Here is a 24,395-nt window from a genome sequence, read left to right as displayed (position 1 = left end):
TAACCCACTTCACAGATGAGAAAGGCAGGGAAGGAAAATGATTTACTCAAGATCACATAACCAGTTAGGATAACAATCCCCTGGTCTCTTCCCAAACACATTGGCACATATGAATTTTCAGATCTTACCCACAATGACAAAGTCATCAAAGTCACATTCACAGAGCTCCTTCAGGCTATTTTGATGAACAGATGTTTCAACTGCTGGGTTTACTTGTAAAGCAGAACAACCTGGGGGGGGGGGGGGGAAGGAAGGGTTTTAGTAAGCTTTAAGTGTTGGGATGGAAGGTGACACTTCTCTACACTCTTGACAAGACAAAGATAGGCAAGAGAATAGATTTTATTTAAGTAGGATTTTGTTAAAAACAAGCAAACAGGGGTGGCCAGGTAGCACAGCGAGTAAGAGTACCGGCTCCAGTGTCGGCATGACCTGGGGATCGAATCTCAGGCTCAGACACTTACCACCCACCCAGAAACACCTGGCCGTGTAACCTTGAGCAAGTTACTTAATCCCAATTGCTTAGGGGCAGCCAGGTGGCTCAGCAAGTAAGAGCACCGGCTCCAGTGTTGGGATAACCTGGGGATCAAGTCTGGGCTCAGATACTCAGCCCCACACCCAGAAATAACTGGCCGTGTAACCTTGAGCAAGTTACTTAACCCCGATTGCTTTAAAAAAAAGAAAAACAAACAAGCAAGCAACTAAGACTTTAGGCCTTACGTAGGGTAGCTACAGAAAAATGAAGCAGACACAAAGACAGAAAGATAAATAAGGTATAGTCAGTGACATTCAAGGGGCTTACAGTGTATCCAGGAAGGTAAAGCATGTACCACAATTAAGTATGCTACATGGCAGAATGTGTAACATTGCCTCTGAGGAATGCAAAGAGCTACAGGAATTCTGAAGAGATAATAAAAAAAAATATCACTTCTATAAAGATTGGGGGGAGTCCAAAAAACTTGGTGGAGAAGGCAGCATATGAGTAAGGCCTTCAAGGACAAGGGTGATTTCAATGGGTGAACAAGAGGGCAAATGGAAAACACTTTAGAAAGGCACGGCTTGAGCAAAATGTCCACAGATGGGCAACTTCCAGGTCTGTTTAGAAAATAGATAAAAATCTAATTTTTAATCCTAGAACATCTGGAAGGGTAAACTGAAACCAGATTGGGGGCAGTCAGGGACTCTAGACTTTTTCATATAGAGTTGAGGTTGGAGGTAAAGAAGCTAGGTCATGAAATGGATAGACTATTAGACCTAGAGTCAGGAAGAACTGAGTTCAAAGTGGCCTCAGCTTCTTACTAGGTGTGTGATGTAGCACAAAACATGCATCTCTATCTACCTCAATTTCCCCATCTGTAAAATATTGATAATAATAGCACTTACCTCCCTGGGTTGTTGTGAGTATCAAATGAAATCATTTCTGTAAAGCTCTTTGTAAACCTTAAATCACCCTATAAATGCTAACTATTAATAACACTATCATAAAATGTGATTGAAGAGATGTGTGAGGAAGGTTAATTTGGCAGAAGCATGAAGAACAGACTTTTTGATAGGAAAGACTAGAGGTTGGGACAGAAATTAGAAGGCTCCTAGAATAACCCACTCAAGAATTAATTAGTACCAGGTACAAGATGAGAATAGGAATATAAAGGAAGAAGTTAATTTGGTACATTGTAAAGAAAGAATCAAGACAATTTGATGATTGACTGAATATGAGGGCAAAGGAAAGGGAGAAAGCAAAGAGAACTGTGAGGTTTTGAGACCACCTGACTGAAAGAAAGGTTGAACAATTAACAAAAATAGTGACGTCAAAAGTAGAGGAAAGTTTGGGAAACAGATAAATTTGTTCTCAGACGAGTTGAATCTGACTGAGGTGACTAAAAGACAATTGGGTAGAAATTCATTCTTTGTACTTACCTCCTCATTGCCTAACACATAGATGATTAGTAAATATTTGTTGAGTTATTGACAGAGTAATAGATTTGAGATCAGGAAAGATCTGGGCTTCATACCTTCCAGACATTTATTACTTATTCGACCAAATTTAAGTCACTTAAAAGCTTTGAACCACAGTTTCTTCATCTATACAATGAGGCTGATACAGTGACTTGCTCAGTCATAAAGCCAGAATATGTCAAAAGTAGGATTTGAACTCAGGTCCTTCCTGACTCCAAGATCATCTCTCTATATATACTGTATCAGGCTGCCTCTCTTAAGTAAGATATTGTACAGAAAGTACTTTGCAAACTTTAAAAGGCCATGTAAATGTTAGTTATCAGTATAATTAATAATAAATGTAGTCCTAAAGCTTGGGGGAAAAGATTGAAGCTATATAGTTTGGGGAATAATCTACAAAGAAGCGATTGTTGAAGCTGTGGCAGCAGATGCAATTGCTAAGGAAGAGAGTAATAATAACAGAATAATAGTAATAATTATAATAATAGGGAAAATAGTAAATAACTTATAATTGGAATGGGCAGCTAGGTGGCACAGTACCAGGTCTGGAGTCAGGAAGAGTGTCTTCCTGAGTTCAAACCTCAGACTAGCTATGTGAACCTGGGCAAGCCATTTAACCCTGTTTGCCTCAGTTTCCTCATCTGTAAAATGAACTGCTGAAGGAAGTGGTAAACCACTCCAGTAAATCCACTAAGAAAACCCCAAATGGGCTCACAGAGAAGTCAGACCCAATTGAAACGACCTCACAACAACAAAATCAGTGGGAAAGCTCACTTTGTATACTGCAGAAGTGTGTGTATACTCAGCTGCTGACTGGGAACAAGAGATCTCATGCCCCCAAAATTTCTCTCTTGATAGAAGCAGGGGTCCAAGGAGCTCATGTGAATTTCTACAACATGCTGATACTTTCCGTTTAGTTTCCCTCAGGTTTATTACTATCAAATAGTGTAACAGGATGTTTGCTGGAGTGTGAGGTTAAACAATGAAGCACACAGCAGGGAATGAGAAGAGGGAGAGGATATTTTTCCCAATAAGATGGGAATAGAACTATATTTTTAAAAAAACCCTAATTGGATAAATCCACATCAAGCTGGGTTGAACTACATACATATTCTTAGAGAAGAGAGGAACTGGGTTACCCACAACAGAGAAAGAGGTGACTAGTTCTCTGAAAGTTGGAGAGCGCTTGGCAATTATTCAAAAGCTCTTTGGTGTTGGGTGGTGCTGACCACAGCCGAGGATGAGCAAAATCTACCCACAGCCTCAGAGCTGAATTGGTCTAGGTGCTTGTCAAAGGGCAATCTAGTTTCAATGCTAAGACATGCAAAGAATTTTCCTCACAACAATTCTGTGAGGTAGGAGGGACCGTATTATTCCCATTTAACAGATGCAGATGATGAAACTGAACTTCAAGACATTATACAATGTATAACTAGGGTCAAAATCTGGGTTTGCATGTCATTATCATCATCCCTATTATTAATAGTTGACATGTGTATGGCATTTTAGAAAGGGTTTTTACATATTTCATTTGATTCTCACACCAACCCTGGGAGGTAGGTACCATTTTACAGAGGAAGAAACTGAGGCTTAAAGATATTAAGTGATTTTTCCTTCAGAAGCAGGAAGTAAACACAGTCCTCTGCTGCCTGAATCCAAAATTCTTTCCACTGTGCCCCAGTCTGACACATCTAAAGGTACTTTATAAATGCCTTTTGGCTGTTTCTAAAGACAGCTGGGGATAAATCTTTGAGGAACAACAACTATGTTTATAGGACTGAGGGAAGAAAAGAAGTCACTGGGGACAGAAAAGGAAAGTAAGAGAGGTGATAGGAGAATCCCAAATGCCAACGGAGAAAAGAATTTCAAGAAAGGAAGAGGGGTCAGCAGTTTGAAATGTTACAGAGGAGTCAAAGATGAGCATGGAGAGAAAGCCACTGGGGTTTGAAAAAACAGATTGTTGGGGCAACTAGGTGGTGCAGTGAATAGAGCACTGGCCCTGGAGTCAGAAGGAGCTGGGTTCGGATCCGGCTTCAGACACTTAACACAAAAACCAGCCATGTGACCTTGGGCAAGTCACTTAACCCCAATTGCCCTCCAAAAAGCAAAAAAAAAAAAAGAAAAAACAGATTGTTGGGGCAACTAGGTGGTGCAGTGAATAGAGCACTGGCCCTGGAGTCAGAAGGAGCTGGGTTCGGATCCGGCTTCAGACACTTAACACAAAAACCAGCCATGTGACCTTGGGCAAGTCACTTAACCCCAATTGCCCTCCAAAAAGCAAAAAAAAAAAAAAAAGAAAAAACAGATTGTTGTTGGCAATTTTTTCTTGAGCTAATCAGGGTTAAATGATTTGCCCAGAGTCACATAGCTAGTAAGTGTCTGAAGTCGAATTTGAACTCATGTCCTCCTGACTCCAAGGCTGGTTGCTCTACTCACTGTCAAAGGGTTAAGGAACAAATTTGGATGATAAGGAAGCACATGCAGCTGGCTCTTCTGAGAAATTTTATACTATGGATTTAACAATATATTGCAGGAGGAATGAGTCATCAGGGCACCCACCCTCTGCCAACTTGCCTTCGTAACCACTGTCAGATGAAGTAGCAGATGAAGATTTTTGCTTTTCAGGTACATAAAAGCCCCTCTCAAAGTCAGTTTGATCACTTCCAAGGGAAGCACTCATTTCCAGTCGTTCCCCACTCTCTCCTGGCTGCTGATTCAGGAGGTTGAACTTCATTGTCTCCATTGCCGATATGATAATATCTGCAGCATAAAAGTGGGCATTCTCCTGCAGAGAAGCACAGAAGAGTTTAAATATTCACAACTTAACCACATGTACTAACTGAAGGAGAGAGAGCTTTAAAAAAAATTCCAAGCAGGTATATTTAACAAGGGGCTGATAATTGACTATAACTCTAAGCTTATTCAAAATAAGTCTGTTACTGCTCTGATGTCACATCCTGACACAGAGACAACCCTGGGTTGCCACAGATTATGGCATCAGAGTCCAGGGTCTACAGGGGCTTTAAGCACAGTCTTCCTGAGGGACTGTGTCTGTTGTCTGGGTCCAGTCTACCTAAATTGAGAAACTCATCATCAGAGATTTGACCATTGGATTATGCATAGATAGGTGGTGGTGGTGGTGGTGGTGGTGGAGGGGTGGTGGTGGTGGTGGTGGTAGTGGTGGTGGTGGAGGTGTTTTTCAGAGCAAGGGTAGAAGGTGAGGGGGAAGTTCAGAAGGACATAGAAATGTGTGAAAGTGCACTCCAATGGACCCATATTGATGAAATCAATGACCTTCAAAACATTCACTTATTCAACTGAGTCATTGACCATGGAGTTTAAAAACACAGTGTTTTAAGAATTCGGTAATGTTGACTTTGCTACATCAACTAAATTCATTAAATAAATGAAGTACTGGGGCAGCTAGATGGCGCAGTGAATAGAGCACTGGCCCTGGAGTCAGGAGGACCTGAGTTCAAATCCAGCCTCAGACACTTAACACAAAAACTAGCCATGTGACCTTGGGCAAGTCACTTAACCCCAATTTCCCTCTTTAAAAAAAGCAAAAAAAAAAAAAAAGAATACAGTAAGTGGATGCAATATAACACAAAATGTATTTTGAGAATTTAAGACCCATGGAAAGGAGTCAGTGTAAGGCAGAGCCATAAAGTCTAAAGAAACCTAAAGACCCAAGTTTAACAAGAGATAGAGATTCTTTTTACCTTTTCTACATCAGCAGGAAGCATCAACGTCTCTGGTGAGAAGCTATTCAGAGGAAGCGCTTTTCTGCTGGCTCGGATGGAACCTGACAACATAAAGTTAGAAACACCTGCTTAGATTCATCCGAAGGATAGGTTTGAAGATACTGTTCAAGCTACTCTGATTCAGCATCAGTTTTGCAATTTGCAATTCAGCAAAACATGTGTGTGACAGTATATGCAATATTCTAAAGCCATAGAGGGGAGGGAAGTGTATTTTCTCAACTCTGTTCCAGGGTCAACCTTAGCAAAAAAAAAAAGTCCTTTTAGTGACTACAACTGATTATAAAGCTACTTTAATACAATCACTCCCTCAGAAAGAAAGCCATATATAACTTCTCCCAGGCCTAAAATGAGAAAAACCTGAAGGAAGTACATTCTGTTGACTACAGCACTCTGTTCCTGATATGAAATTTTTAGGAACTAAAATTACAATTATGAGTAATGTCAGTGGCCACCAATGTAACACACTTTTATTTCTATCATGTGATTTCCCAAGCTGGCTATGCTTAAATAAGCACTTTAAGCTCTTCAGTAAGAGATCTATGATTTTCATGTAAGAACCATTTAGTTGGGGGCCCAGGGCCGGGGAAAAAAGGAGATAAGAGAGCAGGAAGCAGGTACATGAGGGCAGAGTTTACTCAGTGCAAGCCAAATGATGCCCTCTGTCCACTACTCTGCCATTCCAAAGACTGAAAAAAGATGTAAGCAGATGTACAGAAATGATTTAAATCAGGTACATCACTAATAAGGAAACAGAAGTTAGGCATTTTGTAGCTTCTCGTGGTTTTTCAATAGAAATTTGGTTCTCTTAGCATAGGAGTACAATATTCCAGTTGCTGGGGCCATGTATTCTTTTTATCTCCCTGCTCCACCATTACCCAAGTAAAAAAGAAGTCCCTACAGCTATCATGGGACATGAAACAGAAAGTTACAGTCACTCATTTAGTGTCCTCAAATCTCTAGCAGGCAAAAAAGAAAACAGAAAATTCTCAAGGTTAGTCCTTTACACACCCCAATCCTGGGGAAGGATTTACAGCATATCAGAAAGGAGTTGGGAGATTATCTCAAAACACTTGGAGGGGGGCTAATACAGGGCTTTAACAAATCCTTGGGCTTTTGCAGGACAGGGAAGGTTCTGCTTCCTGTCAGAAATTTCTCAATTGAGGGAAAAGTGAGCTAAAGGTTGATTTAAAAATCACACGAGGCTAGGTAGCACAGTGAATAGAGCACTGGCCCTGGAGTCAGGAGGACCTGAGTTCAAATGTGACCTCAGACACTTAACACTTACTAGCTGTGTGACCTTGGGAAGTCACTTAACTCCATTTGCCCTGCATTCCCCCCTCCAAAAAAAGCAAAAACAAACAAACAAAAATTAAAAAAAAATAAAAATCACACAGAGAAATTTGAAATCATCCTTTCACTAGATCAGGAAGGAGCCTCAGAAGTTACCTACTAAGTGTCAGAGTCAGTATCCAAATTTGAAATCAATCAGCATTCCACATTCAGTGCTATTTGTAATCCTTTTCAGATTTTATAAGCCAGACAGACTGAAAGAACAAATTTCATCTGTTTCATAGTGTGTAAGTGGGGGAGATCTCTTCCATCCCTTTCCTTCTTGTATTGTTTGCATTCTCGTTAGAGATTAATCATCATCTGATGACACCAAACTTAAAAGTTAGACTTCAATAATGAAAAAGTTCAAGACAGATGAGAAAAGACAATAAATCATGCCAGGAGGCTCAGTTAATCATGAACCAACCACCAATACCTGCAAAACTGGCTGCTTCCTCTATTTTACAAATCAAATACATATCTTTTTCTTTTTGCCTTTTTTTTTTGGAGAGCAATTGGGGTTAAGTGACTTGCCCAAGGTCATATGGCTAGTATTTGTGTTAAGTGTCTGAGGCCAGATTTGAACTCAGGTCCTCCTGACTCCAGGGCTGGTGCTCTATTCACTGTGCCACCTAGCCGCCCTAACAAATACATATCTTTATATGCCAGTCTGCTGTGAGAGCTCTACCATGTCACAAATACAGCAAATAAACTTCATTCATTGTGGTTCAAGGGAATTTTCCTTCTTCCTTATTTCAGGTTTTAGAATTGTTTTAAATTAATCAAGAAAAATAAACTATTTGAAAAGTGGTCCCTTTTGAAGACTCTCAGATCACCTTCTAAAATAATGATACTTATTTGAAAAAATGAAGGCAATCAGTGATAAAAAGAAAGTTCACACATACATGAAAATAGCTGGATATAAAATAGACACCTATCAACTGGAGAATGGCTAAACAAATTGTACATGAATATGCTACTGCTCTGCTGTAATGTCATACTACTCTGCTGGAAGAAATAATACACAGGATGAATACAGAGAAGCATCAAATGACTTATATGAACTGAGGCAGAGTGAAGTATGTAGAACCAAGAAAATGATATATACCATGATTATAACAATGTAAACAGAAAGAGCAACCAGAAAACAATTAAAAATAACTGTTGCAAAATTACAAAGAATAAGCATGGCCCCAAAGAGGAGATACAAGGGAACACCTCCTCTAGTCTTTTTTAGGGGAACTGGAGATATCCATAGATGTGGAACATTACAGATATTGTCAATTTTGTGTGTGTGTGTGTGTATTAATTGATTTAGTTTAGTTTTATCTTCCTCTTTTTTTCTTTGTTATATAGTATGATTCTTTAGAGGGGAGGAAAAGAGGAGAAGGTAATGTAAAAACAAATATATCAATAAAAATGTATTTAAGCATGCAAAAATGTATATATTCACATAAGTGTTATCCCCTTTAAAAAATTAAGAATAATAATGATAATGAAAGCAGCTATCAGCTTTGCACATCACTTTAAAGTTGTCAAAGTACTTTCACAAGTAGTCATCTCGAGAGCTTATTGATTTATTCCAATAATGCATCAATTGTTTAGAAGCACTACTCAAAACATATATAACTCCTTCTTTGAAAATGGCTTCAAAGCCCTTAGTGTTGGCAGTGGACAAAGCCAATCTGGGGTCAACATGAGTTTTGATTGTAAAGAAATAAGGCAAATTCTCTCAAATGGTCAATAAATAAGATCCAAAGGCAGTTCCAAAAGAAGCCAACTGGAACAATTAGAACACTAGCAGAATAAGTGTAAAGCCTTTGTAGGGAATTCTTTGAAGGACAATGATCCCCTAGGCTCAAGAATTCTGATGCATTTCTGGTTAAAAAAAAATCTCTATCATTAATATGTCACATTTCACCTATAGAGATTGAGGGATTAGGAAGGTGGATATATTTTGCATTTATTTCTTTGTGTGGTATTCTCCCTACTTCCCCTAGTAGAACATGAATTCTTTAAAAACAGGGTTTCCTTTTTCTTTTTTGCCTTTGTATCCCTGGATCTTTTTTTTTTTTTAGCCTTTATATATCACTTTAATGTTTGCAAAAACTTTATAAATATCTTATTTAATCCTCATAATAAGCTTTGTTGGTAGGTACTATTTTAATCCTCACCATACAGACTGGTTACTGAGACATAGAAGATAAGTGATTGGCCCAGGGTCACATAAATAAGTGTCTGAGGCTGGATCTTAGCTCAGTGCCAGCAATGTTTATTGAACTGAATTGAATTCTCACACTCGGGTCACTTAGGGTGACACATCTACTTTTCACTGTCTAGAATTTTTCTGACAAATATATCTTGCTCCTCTTTCACAAATAAATCTAACTAGACATTATGTTCCTTGAAGAGAAGTCTTGTGTTTTATACATTTTTAATGCCTCCACAGTGCCCAGTATAGTACTGCTAGATAATTAGAGGCTAAACGGCAATATGGCATAGGAGAATGAATGCTGGATATGGGTTTAAATTTAGCTTCTAACATTTAATAGCTGTGTGGCCATGAAGTTACTTAATTTCCCTCAACTTCCTCATCTATAGAATGGGGACAATAATATTTGTAGTAACCTACCTCACAGGGTTGTTAAAAGTTTCAAGAGATAATATATAAAGGGTTTTGCAAACTTTAAGGTGCCATAAAAAACCAGCTGGGACATATACACATATATATCACATAGACATGGGACATAAATATATATATGTATGGGTTTAGACATACATATGGAACAATACATGTGTGCATTGTATATATACACATATATTATATAGATGTACATATAGACATCTGATCTAGATATATAGACATTGGGGAGGAATGTGCATATATGTGTGTGTGTACCTATATACATATACATATATGTATATGCTACAAAAGTTTAAGACAGTGTGTGTATATGTCCTTTTTCTTTTCTGCCAAACCTCTGATTTCATTGGTGCAAGGAAGCTTTTAATGAGGAACTTCCTCCTCTTCTACTGCAGATCAGCACCTCCTGCAACTTATAATCTTAGAACACGGTTCTTAACCTAGAACCATGACATTTTTAACATTTTGCTAACTTCATTTTAATAGATTTAGTTTTCTTTTTAAACCAATGTAATTTAGTTTACACATTTAAAGACATTATTCCATGATACAAAAATACTTTAAAAGTCTGGTTTTAGTTGCCTAGGGCCACCAAGACATGGCTTGTCCAGGATCACAGAGATGTCAGAGGCTGGACTCAGACCCAGAGACCTCTATTAGCCTCTCAGTTATTATTACTCAAATAAATCTCTTTCTTACCCTTGTGTTGTTTGTGTTTGTATTTTTTTTTTTTGCTTTTTGGAGGGCAGTTGGAGTTAAGTGACTTGCCCAAGGTCACATGGCTAGGTTATGTGTGTATGTGTGTTTTAAGTGTCTGAGGTCAAATTTGAACTCAGGTCCTCCTGACTCCAGGGCTGGTGCTCTACTCACTGCGCCACCTAGCTGCCCCTCGTGTTTGTATTCTTAGCATTTAGCATGTTGCCTGGCACATAGTAAATTCTTCTTGACTAACTGAATCTCTGGGTCTTTAAAAAGTAAATCAGTAGAGGCAGTTAGGTGGGGCAGTGAATAGAGCACTGGCCCTGGAGTGAGAAGGACCTGAGTTCAAATGCAGCCTCAGACACTTGACACATTTACTAGCTACGCGACCTTGGGCAAGTCACTTAACCCCAATTGCCCTGCCTTCCCCCTACCACCCCCCAAATTTTTTTTAAGTGAATCAGTAGAACAGCTGTTCCTTAATCACAAAAATCAGTGCTTTTGCCATACGACAAAAATGGGAGAGAATTTAACCTTCACTGGCTATCCATCAGGACAAAGACCCAAAAGTTGCTAAATAAGATAATTTGTTTTTTTAGCCAAAAGGAAAAACCATCCATCTTATCTCCTACTATGAAATCTCCATTCTAACTACTATGCAATCATTTTATGTATGTTCTGTTTATGCTTGCATGTAAGTGCCTTAAAAGGAGGGAGTTTAGCTGTCTTATTTTGCTTTGTTTTCTTTCTTTACCCTTAGAACCTAGGACAATGCCAGGCACACAGTAGGCATTTAGTAATTGATGGATATAAACAGCAAGACACAAGCTGGGTGGTTCAGTGGGTAGAGCATTGGGCTTAGAGTCAGAGATACATTTACTAGCTATGTGACCCTGGGCAAGTTGCTTAACCTCTGTTTGCCTTCATCTACCAGAGAAGGAAATGGCAAACCACTCCAATATATTTGCCAAAGAAAACACCATGCACAGTATGGTACCAGAGGGTAATGAAGAGTTAGACACAATCAAATGACTGAAAAACAACAAAAGCCAAGATTTAGATATAACCAAGGAAAATCATTGAAGTGAACAGATATGATCAGCCTACAATACCTTCTTCAGTAGGGGTTGTCAGCTTGAGGCACTGGTGGGAAGTACTGCTGTTCACAGGAAACGGGGAAGGGGCTGGAATTTTAGACCTTGGTAAGATGACTGATGCAGACAGGCTCTCTGGAAGTGTAACATGCTGTTCTGGTGAAGACACAGACAAGTGTGTATCTGTTTCTTCCAAACAAGTGAGGGAGCTGCCCTCTGTAGCAGTACTATCTCCCAACAACAAGGTTGCTGTGAAGGAGTCACCAGGAGGAGTAGGCGAACATCCCAAGGGAAAGGGTTTGTGACTGGCTACCAAAGGGGCCTTGCTGCTCTCACATACTGGCACAGGGGTAGACAAATCCAGCAATTGGAGCTGTCCCTCGGCAGGTACTGCACACTGTGGTAAATTAATCCAGGCAGCCTTGTGCCGCATGAGCCTAATATCAACTCGGCTAAGAGGAAGCGCAGTGTTAAACTGGCTGAGTCCCTCCTCTGTGTCTTCAGGCCCATCACTACTCCCCTTCCAGGAATCCACAGGACACTCTTGCCGTCCAGCAGCTTGGGCCACCATCTTTCCAGGCCTTGAGGATGGTTTTAGTGCAAACAAGTTCAAAACAGACAGGAGGATTTCTCTGAAGGCTTCCATAGCATTTGGATGGGACCTAGTATTCCCGTCATGTCCGGCTACCACTGGCCTGGAGATTTGATCTGTAGAAAGAGATGTTGGGCTTCTGAGAGATATTACAGGTAAATAGCAAACACATTTAAATTGTGCATTTCAAAAGCACCTATTCAGAATTTAGAATTTCTACCTTTAAAATAGAAGTTCATTATTGTTTGTTTCTGCATCCCCAGGCACCTAGCACAAAATAGGCACACAGTAGGTGTCTTAACAAATGTTTATTGATTGATTCCTTGATTTATAAGCCTGATGTATTCCGTGGTATAGTGAAAAGAGGCCTAGATTTGAAGTCAAAGGATAGAGTAGTATCCCAGCTCTACTACTTATTATCTCTGTGACATTGGACAAGCCACTTAACTTCATTGGACTTCTATTTTTTTTGAATGAAGGGATTGGACAATTGTATTGGTCTTTTCTAGATCTAATCCTATGGTAATCATGCTTGCAAAAAAGATTTAGCTTTACTAGCAAAGGTAGATGAAAGCAACATGGCTATTATGGAAGTGCTTTGCATGAATGATTACACATGTATAAACTATATTGAACTGCTTACATTCTCAATGGGGGAGGTGAGGGAGGAAGGGAGAGAATTGGGAACTCAAAGTCTTAAAAATAAATGTTAAAATTGTTTTTACATGTAACTGGGGAAAAATAAAATACTAAAGAAAAGAGGTAGGTGAAAGGCTAGAAACAAAAACCTGTGTGCTGATAAGAGTAAAAAATCCTCAGACCTACCTTTATCCCAAAGTAATCTTGATGGTCTACTCCCTTCAAATCTCATTTTTTTATACCACAAGAAAATACAAAGCATAATACAGAGTTCACTACCCTTTAACATACCTCTGACCTAAGCCAAGGCCTTTGCTCTATTTACTGGAAGAGACTGAATTAAGATAACGTATGAGCTTGTACCTCCCATTTCCTTTTCAGTTAAAATGGGGCCAAGATTGACTTCTTGGCAAACTTTGAATTATGTGACAGGAAGGATCACATTTTAAAGAACTTGGTCAGACATAAAAATTGCTGTTATATCCAAATTTTGTTACAAAACTTTGCAATGTTACAAAGATTGTACTCAATTATTTTTTTGGTTTATATAACAGGTGTTGTGGTGAAAAGGAACAATAGATGGGAGTTATGGGATCTACATTTAAGTCCCAGCTCTGGGAGTTACTGGCTATGTGACCACGGGCAAGCCACTCCACTTCTAAAACTCAGTTTCTTTTTTTTTTTGTTTTTGGAGGGCAATTGGGGTTAAGTGACTTGCCCAAGGTCACACGGCTAGTTTTTGTGTTAAGTGTTTGAGGCCGTGAAACTCCATTTCTTGATCTAGAAAATGAGTAATAATCCCTGCCTCACCTACCTTATGGGACTGTAATTAGGAATGTGCTTTGTAAGCCTTATAGCGAAATCGAAGCTTGAGGTAGCAAAGTGAAACTGGACAGTTAAGTGGCACAGGTCTTCCTGATGTCAGGGCCAGTGCTGCATCCACTGTGTCATTGTCCACAGCAATGCCCTTAAATGGCTGCATTCCTGCAGCTATAACTATTTTTAAACTAAATTTTTAAACTAATATATTATTAATCAAATCCAGTCTTTGTTTTCTGGTAGTCATCTGAGATGGTAAGCATTTTAAAGTCATTTTTTCTTTTTCTTTTTAACCCTGATAAAAGAATTGCATAGTCCTAAAGTTGAAGGGGACCTCACAAATCATCTTGTCCAACTCATATCTGAGCAAAAATAGCCCTCTCCAAAACAGCAATTCTGGGTTCTGGATGCTCCTGCCCATGTCTGTAATGGCCTTCCTATCCTCAGTTCTCATTTAAGATAGAGGTCCCATCACCGGGGCAAGAACATCGACAAGGTCCTCATCACTTTAATTTAACATCAGTTCTTAGTAATGGGAAGATAGGGTCAGAAATAACAGCACAGTGGAGAAGAGTTCATGAAAGAAGTGTTGGGATGAGAGCTGTCTCAAGAAAAGGTTAATGAGAATGACTGCTAATTGGATGGGCATCTACAGACACATCTATTATAGAGTGTCCTTGATTCATCAGAATTCACTCTATCCATGTCTACAAAGCAGTGTGGATATGGGCTATCAGCAGGCAAGTGGAAAAAGCCCCACTACCAGAAAGCCAGTATTCAATGTGTAGCAGCATTCATTTAAATTAATAGATATAAAATAGAGAGAATTTTTCTCATCACTATAACCAAGATTGTAAGTTAAAATTGTCAATGTTTCTATTGTTTAAATAAAACAAAAATAAAGTTTCATTAACTCAGAGAGAATTGTTCCAAGAGTCCTGCTTCTAATGATAACCTAGCAGCACATCCAAATACACAGAAATAAGGACAAGGACTGTAGAAAAGAGATCTTTGTGGCACCAGACAATTCCACTCTGAATCAGACTGCTTTAAAGAGAACCTAGCCATTATTAGCGACCAACTTACTCAGGTTCCAAAAGATCATAGAAGCAAGATGAGCTCTCTCTCTCTCTCTCTCTCTGTCTCTCTCGCTCTCTCTCACACACACACACACACACATACATGCAAAAGACTGGTCAGAGATGTCTTGCCTATAGCCTACCACTGAGATGATTCCCATTAATGGAATGAAGTGGAGACATGGTTGTTCTGAGGCTTTGGTCAAATATCAAACCAGTGGTCTCAGACCTCAAGCATATGTACCCAGCAGACGCTGGATCCTGGTAACAGTCATCAGTGCCATTTAGAGAGGATGTCCTAAGGGCAGGGCTTGCTTTCACAGGCCTGCTTTTACTTCTTCAGTTGGCTCCAGTTACCCCTACTGGGCCCCAGTTTCCACTTCTGTAACATGAAGGAGTGGTACTAGATGATCTCCAAGGTTCCCTTTCAGCCCTAAATCCTATGATCCCATGATTTAAAGTCATTACCACATTTCTGGTTTGTCAGCTTTTCAAATTTTATACTTGGAAAAAGACTGGGAAGAGCTATAAGTACTGCAAAGAGGAATGAGCAAAATCCACTGTGAATCCATTTGGAGGCATGGTTGGGTTTTTGCTGCCACTCAGACCCTCCCAACCTGCTTCTGAGAACTTTCTTGAAGCTAGCTCCCCTTCCTTTCTATTTGTCCTTCCTGAAAGATGTGACAACACCAGAAGAAGACCAATAGTGTTTATTGATGTTGTTTCATTCATTTCTGACTCCCAGTCTGCTTCACCAAATCATATCCTGCCCTTATGATTGGGAACATTAACTTAAACATCACCTTCCCCTCAAATATCTTTCCTTCCTAATTAACCACCCCCCCCCCAGTGAAATCAGAGAACGTCCAAATTGTATTGAAAGGTTGTCGTTCAGTCATTTTTCAGTCAGTTGTGACCCCATTTGGGGTTTTCTTGGCAAAGATACTGGAGTGGTTTCTCATTTTCTTCTCCAATTCATTTTACAGATGAGGAAACTGAAGCAAACAGGGTTAAGTGATTTGCCCAGGGTGTGTGAAGCTGGATTTGAACTTAGGAAGATGAACGTTTCTGACTCCATGACCATCTCTTTATCAGCTGTTCCACATAGTTTTCCTGCTAATTGATTAGCTGATTCCTAATAGACCTATCATAATAAAGAATTTGACTTCACTTGCTGATCTGAATTCAGCCAAATTCAAATGTAACACTGGGGAAAAAAGGCTAAGTCAAGTGATTGGGTTCTGCAAGGGTTTTCTTATTGTCAAAATAGCCCAAGACAACAGGAGCTTTGCCAGAGTTTTCCAATGGCAACATCCTCTGACCCAGCTACTAGGTACTTGCCAGAGTTCAACTTCACTGTGGGTTGTGTAGACACTGCTACTACCCAGAAAACCAGGAGAACAAGTTGCTGAAAATCAAAGGACCCCAAAACATATGCAATTATCTACAAGGCATGACTTTGTTTCACTGATTGGGTTCCTGTAAGGCCTTTGAAAGGTTTCTCTCACTGCACATCTAATTACAGCGACCATTACAGGCTTTCTAGAAAAGAAATGTATGCAGTACTTCCCAGTAGAATCCCATGATTGCAGGGGATACTTTTGAGTCAAGGACAAAAAGAAACAAATTTTCATTGTGACTCCAAACACAGGGCCTAGTGATGCAGTTCTTCCCTCTTCCACTTCCTCCGCCCCCTCCAATCTGACCTTCATAAACCCTGCCAGACTAATCTAATCTTTCCTACAAATAAACCTGGTCACATTTCTATTCAGAAATAATCAGGGACTCCCAAATGCCTGCCTCTTTCGAATATGCCTGACATTCAAGGCCCTCCACAAACTGGAACCAATTTACTTTTCCAACCTTATCTCATATTATTACCTTGTGTAATTTTATACTCCAGCCAAACTAGACAATGTTCTACCTTCCCCCAAACATGGATAGAATATCTAGTACTGTCACCTGTTGTATTTCTCTCTTTTTAATTATTGAAATTATTGGATTCAAATCACAATTCTGCTTCTACACAGCCATGGGCAAGTCACTTCATCTCTTGGGTCTCAGTTTCCCCATCTGTAAAATGAAGTGGTTAGACTCATTAGATGATCTCCAAGATCCCTTTCAGCTCCAGATCCTATGATCCTTTGAATTCCTGTCTATCCTTTAAAGCCCAATTCAAATGACACCTCCTCCTAGCAGCCTTCTTTGATTCCTCCTTAGTAATAACCTTCCCCTAGAACCTCACTTTGTTTACAATGCCCTAATATATTTACCATGAAATACAGTGTATCATATCTTTGTTGGTATCTCAATACACCAACCAATAAGGTCCATGAGGACAGGAATCATGTCTCATTTAAACTTCCTATTCCCACCAGCACCCAGCACAGTTCTCTACACACAGTAGGTATTTAATACATGCCTATTATATTGTACTGTACTATAATTATTTGTAGCCATTAGTCTACATCTGACGCTCTGTCTGGTTTCAACTCCAAGGAACAAGACACCCCTCCCAGGATAAGCTCAACACTTCTAAACTTACCACCATTCTGCTGACGCAGAGCCTTGACCGACACCTCTTCCCTGGGCCTCAGCTCCCCTCTGACTGGAGACCTGGAGGGTGCAATACCAGACTCCTCCCATTGGCTTTCTGGCTCACTTCACATCTCCACTGCCTGGTATCGACTTCACTAACAAGATGCCTCTCTCAAGATAAACTCATCACTTTTAAACTCACCACCATGCCAACTCAAGCCTTGATTGACACCATCTCCCTCAGCCTCCCCTCCCTTCTGATTGGAGAACTGGAAGGCACAATATCAAACTCTACCCAATGCCTTCCTTTTTTGAGGGAAGGAACTGGACTTAGCTCATTGCACTCTGCATCTGCTACTCTGGTTTCAACTCCACAAAGCAAGATTCCCCCAAGCTGGGTTCCCCCTGGTTTCCCCACCCTGTTTCCGGTCTCCTTTGCACGATATCCTCCCTACCACACCCTTCCATCCAACTATAACCTCCTTGAGGGCAAGGACTGTCTTTTCATTCATTATATCCCTGGTGCTTAGTAGAGTGCCTAGCACATAATAGGTACTGAATAATGCTTATTGTTTTGGAGTCATAAAAACATTGGAACAAAGACAGTTTAGAGTTAGATCTCAAAACCACTCAGGGGAATTTGAAACTTAAGGGATTGTGGAACTGAATCTTGTAAACTAAAAGTAAATGAACATTAATAGAGACAAAAAAACCACTCCTGTGAATTAAATTTGCCCAATTAAAGACAACATAGCATCAAAGCTATTCTCTAGTTTTGCAAAAATTAAGATAAATTTTACATCACCCATGTTCACAAGTCAAGTGATAATAAACAAACCCCAGCTTTTAATACCCAAGTCTCCTCAATGCTACCCTGCTTGCTTAACCAGCTCTCTTCCAGATTCATCTTTTTTACCAAAACAGGCTGTAAAGGAAGCACAATACTATGGAGTGACTTAAACAAAAGCTAAATTATTTTACCCTACATGCTCTTTGGTGGTATAAGCAACAATAGAGAAGGCATCCTAGAATTCTGGCTTACATTTTCATTTGCTTTCTCCTCCTGGAAGCCTCCTAGAAGCACACAGCTAGTAGAGGGCTGACAGGAGATTCTCCAGGACTATCATCTACTTATCTTCATTATAAGAGGATATTATTTCTTTGGGCGGGCACTGGGTGGAGTGGATAGAGCACTGGGCGTGGAGTCAAAAGACTTCTCTTCCTGAGTTCAAATTCAGCTTCATACTCTGACTAGTTGTATGTTCCTGGACAAATCACTTAACCTTGTTTGCCTCTGTTTCCTCATCTGTAAAAAGCTGGAGAAGGAAATGGCAAACCACTCCAGTATCTTTGCCAAGGAAACTCCAGATGGGGTCATGAAAAGTTGGACATGATTGAAAACCCCTGAACAACAACAACAAAAACCCTCTTTGGGAGCTTCCTATATTAATAAGATCATAGGTGAGGTCTTCAGGTATAAATCCAGTTGTCTACTGGCCAAGAATAGCTTAACTAAGCTGAGAGTAATGAAGACACCAAAGAACTCACCACCAAGGGACTATTTTTAGCCCTGCTCCCTAAACCAATCTACTAAGACAAGAAGGGCTTTCAACTGGTATTAGTGAGAGGATTTATATATACTGATAACATCACTAACTCTTGATGTAAATATAATGACCGGTGATATCAGAACTGACAGGGAACAAGGGCTTGATCTCTCAGGGTACTCAGCAAGGACTGATTACATCACAGTATTTAATGTAATAGAAAGGATGACATCCTCAATATTATCACAACCACAAAAGACTACTGAATCCATTGAATTGGCTAGGACCACTATCATTTGGGGAAAACCCTTAAAATCCCCAAGTGAGATTCTTCCCCTTTCCAAACTGACCCCCAAAGGTAGCAGTCACTTAGTGTAGCTTCTTACATTTTGCATAAGGTTGCCACACTTTACAAAATATTACCCTATTTGTTCTCAAAACATAAACGCTAGGAAGGAAATAACATTAACGTAGCTAAGACCATGACTAAGCACTGTTCTCTTCAGTTCTAAAATGGCCTTTATTTCAACAATCTGCTGTCAGAGGGAGTGATGAAGGCCAGCAGATGGGAATAGGGCAACCATAAAAACCAGAGGGAGATTAAGAAATGTCAAAGGTTAGTTAACACATGGCCAATATTTGAACTTTTGGATGTCATACACCAAAAATAAAAACTTAAATGATTTCTGGAGACACAAAGAATAAAAAATTAATCTTTTATCTTCATCATCTCAGTATTAGGTTCAATTTATACAGAGCAGTGCATAATAGTCAAACATACAAGTCCCAAGTCTTTAGAAGATGAATACCTAAGACAACATTGCTGTGGATAAAGAGAAAGTGATTAGGCAAATGAACAAGATATATAACAAATCCAAAAATTAATTAGATTCCACATCTACTTTGTATACAAGGACTTGAGTTGGAAAGGTTGCTAGAGTTTCATTTTTGGATGAGATGTGATAGGACAAAATTGTCACTTCCTCCAATTAGTTCAATAAGGCAAGAGAGATAATCTGGGATTTCAAGAACTCCTTGAATGATGGAAGAATGACCATTGTTGGGAGGCTATTGTAGGTATAAGGCAATAGCCTCCCAACAATGGTTGGAATAGGCACAGAATAGGAGAAGATGAAGAAAAATTGTACCTAATTATAATAACTGAGATTGACATAGTTCTTAATGGTTTACAAATTACTTTAATCCTTAAAATAACCCTTTAAGGTTAGATACCATTGTTTTATGGATGAAGAAACAAAGGTTCAGAGAGGTTAAGTGACTTTCCCACAGTCACACCGCTAGTAAGTGTCAGAGATATGACTCACACACTATCTCTACCACCTCCACGTGCAGTGCTTTTTCCCCTAAACCACACTGCCTCAAAAAGCAATGGAATGACCAAATGAAGGGTGAAGTGAAATAAATGGATAAAGCAAACAGACAAAGAAGGAAAAGTAAAGATATCCAGGATGTACTAGCGGATATGTCTGAAATAGAAAGTGGAACAGACAATGAAGAGACAGTTTCAATAACGTAAGTGAAAGGGGTTTTTGTTTGTTTTTAAATTTTAAAAAATGTGGGCAGGACAGTTAAAAATTAAGAAATATGTTATTAAGATTAAAAATATGACAAAAATCCAAGATACTGTTATTTCTTTTCTTTCTTTTTGGGGGGAATGGGGGTCATTTGGGGTTAAGTGACTTGGCCAGAGTCACACAGCTAGTAACTGTCAAATGTAATGTGTCAAGTATCTGAAGCCTAATTTGAACTCAAGTCCTCCTGACTCCAGGGTTGATGCTCTATCCACTGTGTCAGCTAGCTGCCCTGATATTAAGCTATTTCCACAGCCAAGAATGCTCCATACATAATTCCTTCAAGCCCTTTCTAATTTTTAAAAGGTGGTGCTGGTTATCTTTCCCAACATGGCATTAGAATGATATATAGTATTGCAAAGTTGATGAGATCATTGATATCATACATAGTGTTCTCTTAACCACCAGCAAGGAAAGGTAAAGTATGAATCAAGTTTTAAGTTTCAGAAGCTGAATAAGTGCCTCAGAATAGAAATCATCTTCTAAAGAGAAGCAGGCAATGATGACAGTTTGCCTTTTCCTAACTAAAGGGAGCATTCATAGGCTAGACTGATAGCTTTAGGTTCATGGGATTAATCATTTTGGGATTAATCATGGGATTAATCATAGTTTGCCTTTTCCTAACTAAAGGGAGATAGACTGATAGCTTTAGGTTCATGGGATTAATCACAGACAGAGGGAAGAGGAAGGAAATAAGCATTTTTATATAGTACCTACTATGTGCTAAACACTATGCTCAGTTATGACTATTACTTCATTTACTCCTCATGATAAGCCTATGAAGTGGATGTTACTATTATTTCCATTTTACAACTGAGGAAACTGAGGTAGACAGAAGATAAGTGATTTGTTCAGGGTTACACAGCTAGAAAATATCTGAAGTCAGATGTGAACATGGGTAAATCGGAAGTTTCATACCTGAATGAAGGGAGACTTGAGGCACTGGAGGAAGACAGCTAGTCCTTGGTGAGGTGTGAAATGGAGGAATATGTCCTGAATTCACCGATTCCACATAGATTAGTTTGCTTCTGTTTATCAACTGTAAGTATAGGAAATTAAAAATAGAAAAATAGACAGACAGATAGATAGGTAGAAGAGAGACTACAACCCACAATTTGTATTTCTTTAGAACTGGGAGAAAATTTGTTTTTTAAAAAAAGGGGTATCAGAGAATACATAGTTATTTAGGATATCATGTACAGCTAGAAAGGATCCTAGTGATGGAATCCCAGGAAGATTAAGGGAATTGCATCACAGGGAACATTAAGTGTCATTTTGTTGTTATTGTTGTTGTTTTTATAAAACCCAAAGACACCATAGTAAGGTAATACTTTTCCTGAGGGTTATAATTGAGCAACCTAGTCTTTGAGTAGAGGCCGAACAATTTTTTTTTAATTTTTTGCTTTTTGGAGGGGGGAGGGCAGGGCAATTGGGGTTAAGTGACTTACCCAAAGCCACATGGCTAGTAAGTGTTAAGTGTCTAAGGAGCTCAGGTCCTCCTGACTCCAGGGCTGGCACTCCATCCACTGCACTATCTAGCCACCCCAAGGCTAAACAATTAATAAAAGTCTCAATATACTCAGAATTTTAGAAGTGTAAATCCGCATTCAAAAAACGTTTTGTTTCCTCAGGAAATACAAACTGTTAATGAGCATTTCAGTAGGAAAAACAAGAAATTCCATTTTCTCACTCATATCAGTCTGGTGAGAACAGCAGAAGGAGCTTGCATAAGACTCCTGACACAAATGTTGTTGGAACACACAAGCTCCTGTTAGACAAAGCCCTACTGAATTTATTTCTGTTCAGGGAATATAGATAACTCACTCAGATTGCCAATAAAAGAATGGTCACGTGACATGTCCCACATGCCCACAGACAATGTGCATTGATCTCAAACAGAAGTTAAATGATGTTCTGGGCAGAAACAGACATTGAGCATTTTGTATAGTAAATTTGTTGAAATTTAACGGTTGCACTTTAAGTTTTGAGAAGTGGAAATTAGCTGGGTGGAGGCATTCTCTTCATCGAGCTCATACATGGTGTGTTGAGAGTGTGGTAAAGGACTACAACTAGCAATGAAAAAATGGTTTTTTTTGTTCCTCTCTGACTTTCAAGTTCCTTATACGAAAAACAAGAGTGATAATGTCTTCACACAGGGTGGCTGTGAAGAAAGCATTTTGAAAACTGGAAGAGTTATTTTTCACACCCGGTACAACTTTCTCCAGAATATTTTCAGCAGTATTGTTATGTTTATGATATGCAAATGTAAAAACTTAAAAAAAAATGTTGATGTTTTTTGTTCTGCTATCACCTTCATTTTCAAAATTACCCCTTCCCTACCCAATATGTCAAACTTTTTTTTTCTTTTTTGGAGGAGGGAAGGCAAGGCAATTGGGGTTAAGTGACTTGCTCAAGGTCATACAGCCAATAAGTGTGTCAAGTGTCTGAGCTTGGATTTGAACTCAGGTTCTCTTGACTCCAAGGCCAGTGCTCTATTCACTGAGCCACCTAGCTGCCCCACAACAACCCTTTTTTCAATAGACGTCGGGGGAAAAAAGGCAGTTCCACAAACTAACCAACCTGCAAACTACATCTGATGTTATGTCTCAATTTTATAATCAGAATCTCACTTGTGCAAAGAAGGAAGGGAAATGGATTTTCTTGTGTCTTGAAGACAGGTTGGAAGCTCTTTTCATCCAACTTAGTTACAAAGAAAAAGAAGCTAAGCATCAAAATTAAACCAAGAAAGACCACTGCCTTAGAGGGGCTAGGCTTAGTGTGGGGTGTGCTTTCAGGATTATAAACACGTCAAGGTCCTCTAACATTATTTGCCCATATTACTTTCTCTTATCTCTAACCAATACAATGTGTTGAAGAATATGCCAGAAACCTATCAAGATGTTTTCCAAATTACAAAAAAAAAAAAAATAGTCACTAAACTTCTTAGCTTATTAGTGGCAATGACAAAGAGGTGGAAGGAAGTGAGAGCAAAAACTCTTAATGAGGAAAATATTTAAGAAAACGGAAACCTGACATAAGGAAAACAAAACCTAAAAATCTTAATATCATAGACAGACTTTTAAAGGAGGACTTTGATCAAAAAAAATTTTTTTTCTGTTCAGCATCATGGAAGGAAAACATCCTGAATTTAATAACAATTTGTTAATATTCAAGGACTAAAATTTCATGAGCTTTCTTTGTAAGGGTCCGTAGTGCAAAGCTATCCTATTACTAAAAGTGTTCCTTTTTGGGGTCTGAGTACAACAGGTGGGGAGAAGAGAAAAATGTAACCTTTAAAAGCACATGACTCCAAACAGTTTTTCTAATTTTTTATGAAAGAATTCCATAAAATCAAGCCTGGGATAACCCTGGACCAAAATGACAGTGTAGGTCAAATAAGTTGATGGTCTCATTATATCTTTGCTGGGGTGGGGTGGGGTGGGACAGGGAACTATCCCTATTAAACAGAAAATTTTAAAAATGGGAATATCCTCTGTACCAGTTAGATTTAGAAGATGTTTATAAATGAAGAAAAGAGAAAGAAGAAAATGCTTTACATACACTTGGAGGTTTCAGCTGGTTTGTGACTTGGCTGTAGGTTGCTAGTGGTAATGAATGAAGAGAAGACATACTGGGAAAGTCTTCCTCTTTTACCACCTGAAAGCAATTAAATAGAATAGGATACCAGTGGGTGATTTTCAAGTCAAGTCAAGTCAAGAAGTATTTATTAAGTGCTAACTATGTACCAGGCGTTTTGCTAAATGCTGGGAATACAAAGAAGGGGGGAAACAGTCTTTAAGGAGATCACTGTCCAAAGGCGGAGACAGCATGGGAAAAACTATAAACAAACAACACATCTATAGAAGAAATTGAGAAGAATTTCGGAAGGAAGGTAACAGCATTATTCTGAACTTTCCTTGCTATCATTTTCTTTATTTTTTTTTTTATTTTTTGCAGGGGGGAGGGCAGGGCAATTGGGGTTAAGTGACTTGTCCAAAGTTACACAGATAATAAGTGTTAAGTGTCTGAGACCAGATTTGAACTCAGGTCCTCCTGATTTCAGGGCCGGTGCTCTATTCACTGCACCACCTAGCCACCCCTTGCTA

General features: G+C 39.2%; 1 protein-coding gene across 1 annotated transcript in view; it reads right to left on the bottom strand.

The window, feature by feature from the left end:
- RUBCNL (rubicon like autophagy enhancer) overlaps positions 1 to 24,158 on the bottom strand; it is a 40,133-nt gene extending 15,975 nt beyond the window's left edge. Inside the window, exons 1-6 of the mRNA XM_069063695.1 lie at positions 23,851 to 24,158; positions 21,208 to 21,328; positions 11,502 to 12,191; positions 5,676 to 5,758; positions 4,528 to 4,738; positions 129 to 230 (exon numbers count right to left, since the gene is read on the bottom strand). Coding sequence (XP_068919796.1) covers positions 129 to 230; positions 4,528 to 4,738; positions 5,676 to 5,758; positions 11,502 to 12,191; positions 21,208 to 21,328; positions 23,851 to 23,919 — 1,276 coding nt within the window. The 5' untranslated portion in view covers positions 23,920 to 24,158. The remainder of the gene's footprint in view (positions 1 to 128; positions 231 to 4,527; positions 4,739 to 5,675; positions 5,759 to 11,501; positions 12,192 to 21,207; positions 21,329 to 23,850) is intronic.
- Between the last annotated feature and the right edge of the window lie 237 nt (positions 24,159 to 24,395).

This window comes from Petaurus breviceps, unplaced genomic scaffold (genome assembly GCF_028583685.1).
Source record: "Petaurus breviceps papuanus isolate PSGF00001 unplaced genomic scaffold, PetGlider_PUasm1.0 90594, whole genome shotgun sequence".
NCBI lineage: Eukaryota > Metazoa > Chordata > Mammalia > Diprotodontia > Petauridae > Petaurus > Petaurus breviceps.
The sequence above is the reverse complement of the archived record's forward strand: the minus strand, read 5'-3'. Positions and strand labels throughout refer to the sequence as shown.